The sequence below is a fragment of the Aptenodytes forsteri genome, unplaced genomic scaffold (genome assembly GCF_000699145.1).
Source record: "Aptenodytes forsteri isolate BGI_AS27 unplaced genomic scaffold, ASM69914v1 Scaffold227, whole genome shotgun sequence".
NCBI classification, from domain to species: domain Eukaryota; kingdom Metazoa; phylum Chordata; class Aves; order Sphenisciformes; family Spheniscidae; genus Aptenodytes; species Aptenodytes forsteri.
Genome location: NW_008795365.1, coordinates 1965035 through 1967786, shown reverse-complemented (window position 1 = coordinate 1967786; position 2752 = coordinate 1965035). Strand labels below are relative to the sequence as shown.

Below are 2752 nucleotides of genomic sequence, written 5' to 3'. Positions count from 1 at the left end.
CTCGCACTCCTCCCTCCTCCTCGCCGGGGCAGCGCCGGGCTTCGCTCCTTTGTGCTTCGTCGTCCTCCCCGATTTTTTTAATTGCTCTCACTGGCGCGCCGCTGCCGCCTTCTTCCCGGAGGGGGTGGGGGTCTGCGATTTGGCCGGTGCCCTCCGCAAAGCTGCAGCCACCGCTAAAGCATTGGATCCCTCAACGTACTGCGAGAGCCCGGTGTACAGCCCGGACCTGTGCCCCAACATGATCGCCGCGCAGGCCAAGCTGGTCTACCAGCTCAACAAATACTACACGGAGCGCTGCCAGGCCCGCAAGGCGGCCATCGCCAAGACCATCCGGGAGGTGTGCAAGGTCGTGTCGGACGTGCTGAAGGAGGTGGAGGTGCAGGAGCCGCGCTTCATCAGCTCCCTGAGCGAGATCGACGCCCGCTACGAGGGGCTGGAGGTGATCTCGCCCACCGAGTTTGAGGTGGTGCTCTACCTCAACCAGATGGGCGTCTTCAACTTCGTGGACGACGGCTCCCTGCCGGGCTGCGCCGTGCTCAAGCTGAGCGACGGCCGCAAGCGCAGCATGTCCCTCTGGGTGGAGTTCATCACCGCCTCGGGCTACCTGTCCGCCCGCAAGATCCGCTCCCGCTTCCAGACGCTGGTGGCCCAGGCCGTGGACAAGTGCAGCTACCGGGACGTGGTGAAGATGATCGCGGACACCAGCGAGGTGAAGCTCCGCATCCGGGAGCGGTACGTGGTGCAGATCACGCCCGCCTTCAAGTGCACCGGGATCTGGCCCCGCAGCGCGGCGCAGTGGCCCATGCCCCACATCCCCTGGCCCGGCCCCAACCGGGTGGCGGAGGTGAAGGCGGAGGGCTTCAACCTGCTCTCCAAGGAGTGCTACTCGCTGACGGGCAAGCAGAGCTCGGCCGAGAGCGACGCCTGGGTGCTGCAGTTCGGCGAGGCCGAGAACCGGCTGCTGATGGGCGGCTGCAGGAACAAGTGCCTCTCGGTGCTGAAGACGCTGCGCGACCGGCACCTGGAGCTGCCCGGGCAGCCCCTCAACAACTACCACATGAAGACGCTGCTGCTGTACGAGTGCGAGAAGCACCCGCGGGAGACCGACTGGGACGAGGCGTGCCTGGGCGACCGGCTCAACGGCATCCTCCTGCAGCTCATCTCCTGCCTGCAGTGCCGGCGCTGCCCCCACTACTTCCTGCCCAACCTAGACCTCTTTCAGGGCAAACCCCACTCGGCCCTGGAAAGCGCTGCCAAACAGACCTGGAGGCTAGCCAGAGAAATCCTCACCAATCCCAAAAGCCTCGACAAGCTATAGGGTTAACACCCCCGCGCACAAAACTCGCCCTCCGTAAACAACAACAGCGCCTAAAAACTTTTTATTTAACGCAAACGACGACGGAAAGAGGCGGCGAAAGAAACGCGCCCCCGCCACCCCCCACCCACCTGCAGCTCGGCGTTTAAAAACTTGCAGACGGTTTTCCCGGCATAAACGCTCACCGCCTTGCACGGAAGAAGGGAAGAGCCTCTCCTCCTGCCCTCCAATGTGAATTTTTAAAAAGTCACAAAAAGAGAAGCAATCGGACTTTTGCAACCTCAAAACGAAACCCGAAAGGTACATTTTCCAATCCATGTATAGTCCTTTTCTTATTCTCTCTTGTTTGCCTGAATGTTGTCACCAAGTGAAAAATTATTTAACTATATGTACAAATCTCCCTTTAAAAAAGTTTTACTGATGTTAAATGTATTTCGGTGCTAAGGTCAGATTATGTGCCCCACAACTGACTTGTTGCAAATAGTAATAAAAATATTACTTGAACTTTACGGCGACTTTTCGTGAATGGTTCTTAAATTTAGGCAAGTAGACTCTCTCTGAACCTCAGAAGTAAAATTTTTAAAAGAAACGCAAACACGAGATGCAAAGATAGTCTAAACGCGACACCTAGCCGAAGCCTTAGCTTGGCGTATTCATTGACATTTTCTAAACTTCCCTCTAGTTTCTATAAAAATAGCGCATCTAAGAAAAAAATCTTACGTATTCTGTAGTTCAGCATGTGACAACATCTGCTGTATTTCTGACTTTAAGCTTCCTCTCTAAATCTTGGGAATATATGGAGCGTCACACAGCAGCTCGCCAGAATTCAGACAGAATTAGAGCATGCCGTTTCCTACCCTACGGTCGTCACCTTCATTTTTTTTCCTTACAGTTTTCTTCCCTTTTTTCCCGGTAAATCTCAAGCGCTTGTATTTTGTGGTAAAAATTCGCCGCTATTTGCTTTCGCTTCCCAGAGCGAACGCGCTATCCCTTTGACTTTGACACGAAGGAAGTATAGATCTACCCTGAATAATTAATGCCCTTTAGAGCAACCGGTCGATATTTTTTTAAACAAACATTTGTTTTCCCCGGATTTTTAAGTACAGCATAAAATCGCACCACAGCGTAGCCAGACGGGCAGATAAGCCACCCGTAAGGAAACCACCCGATCCTACATCCGCGCCCGGTCGTTCTCTGCGCAGACACCGCCGATCTCCTTCCCCGCCCGAGCCCCCTCTCTCCCGAAGCTAAGCTCTACCCGATTCCTTGTATTTTGTGCTGTAGCGACTTCGCTTTAAGTTTGCTCAGGACGATTTAGAAATATTTGCAGGATTTTTACCGGGAACGCATTTCTGAGCTTTAAAAACCTTAGCATTAACTGCTCGAGCCGCCCGAAAGATTTCAAAGCCGGCTCGGCGCATTTCGAGCAAGTTTTCG

General features: G+C 54.2%; 2 protein-coding genes across 2 annotated transcripts in view; one reads left to right on the top strand and one right to left on the bottom strand.

Annotated features, from left to right (window-relative positions):
* The window catches only part of LRBA (LPS responsive beige-like anchor protein), a 423640-nt gene that overhangs the window by 181965 nt on the left and 238923 nt on the right, over nt 1–2752 (bottom strand). The gene's annotated exons all lie outside the window — the stretch shown is intronic.
* Nucleotides 239–1318, top strand: MAB21L2 (mab-21 like 2). Its single transcript, XM_009280243.2, has one exon. It carries the CDS (start codon nt 239–241, stop codon nt 1316–1318), a length of 1080 nt encoding a protein of 359 aa, XP_009278518.1.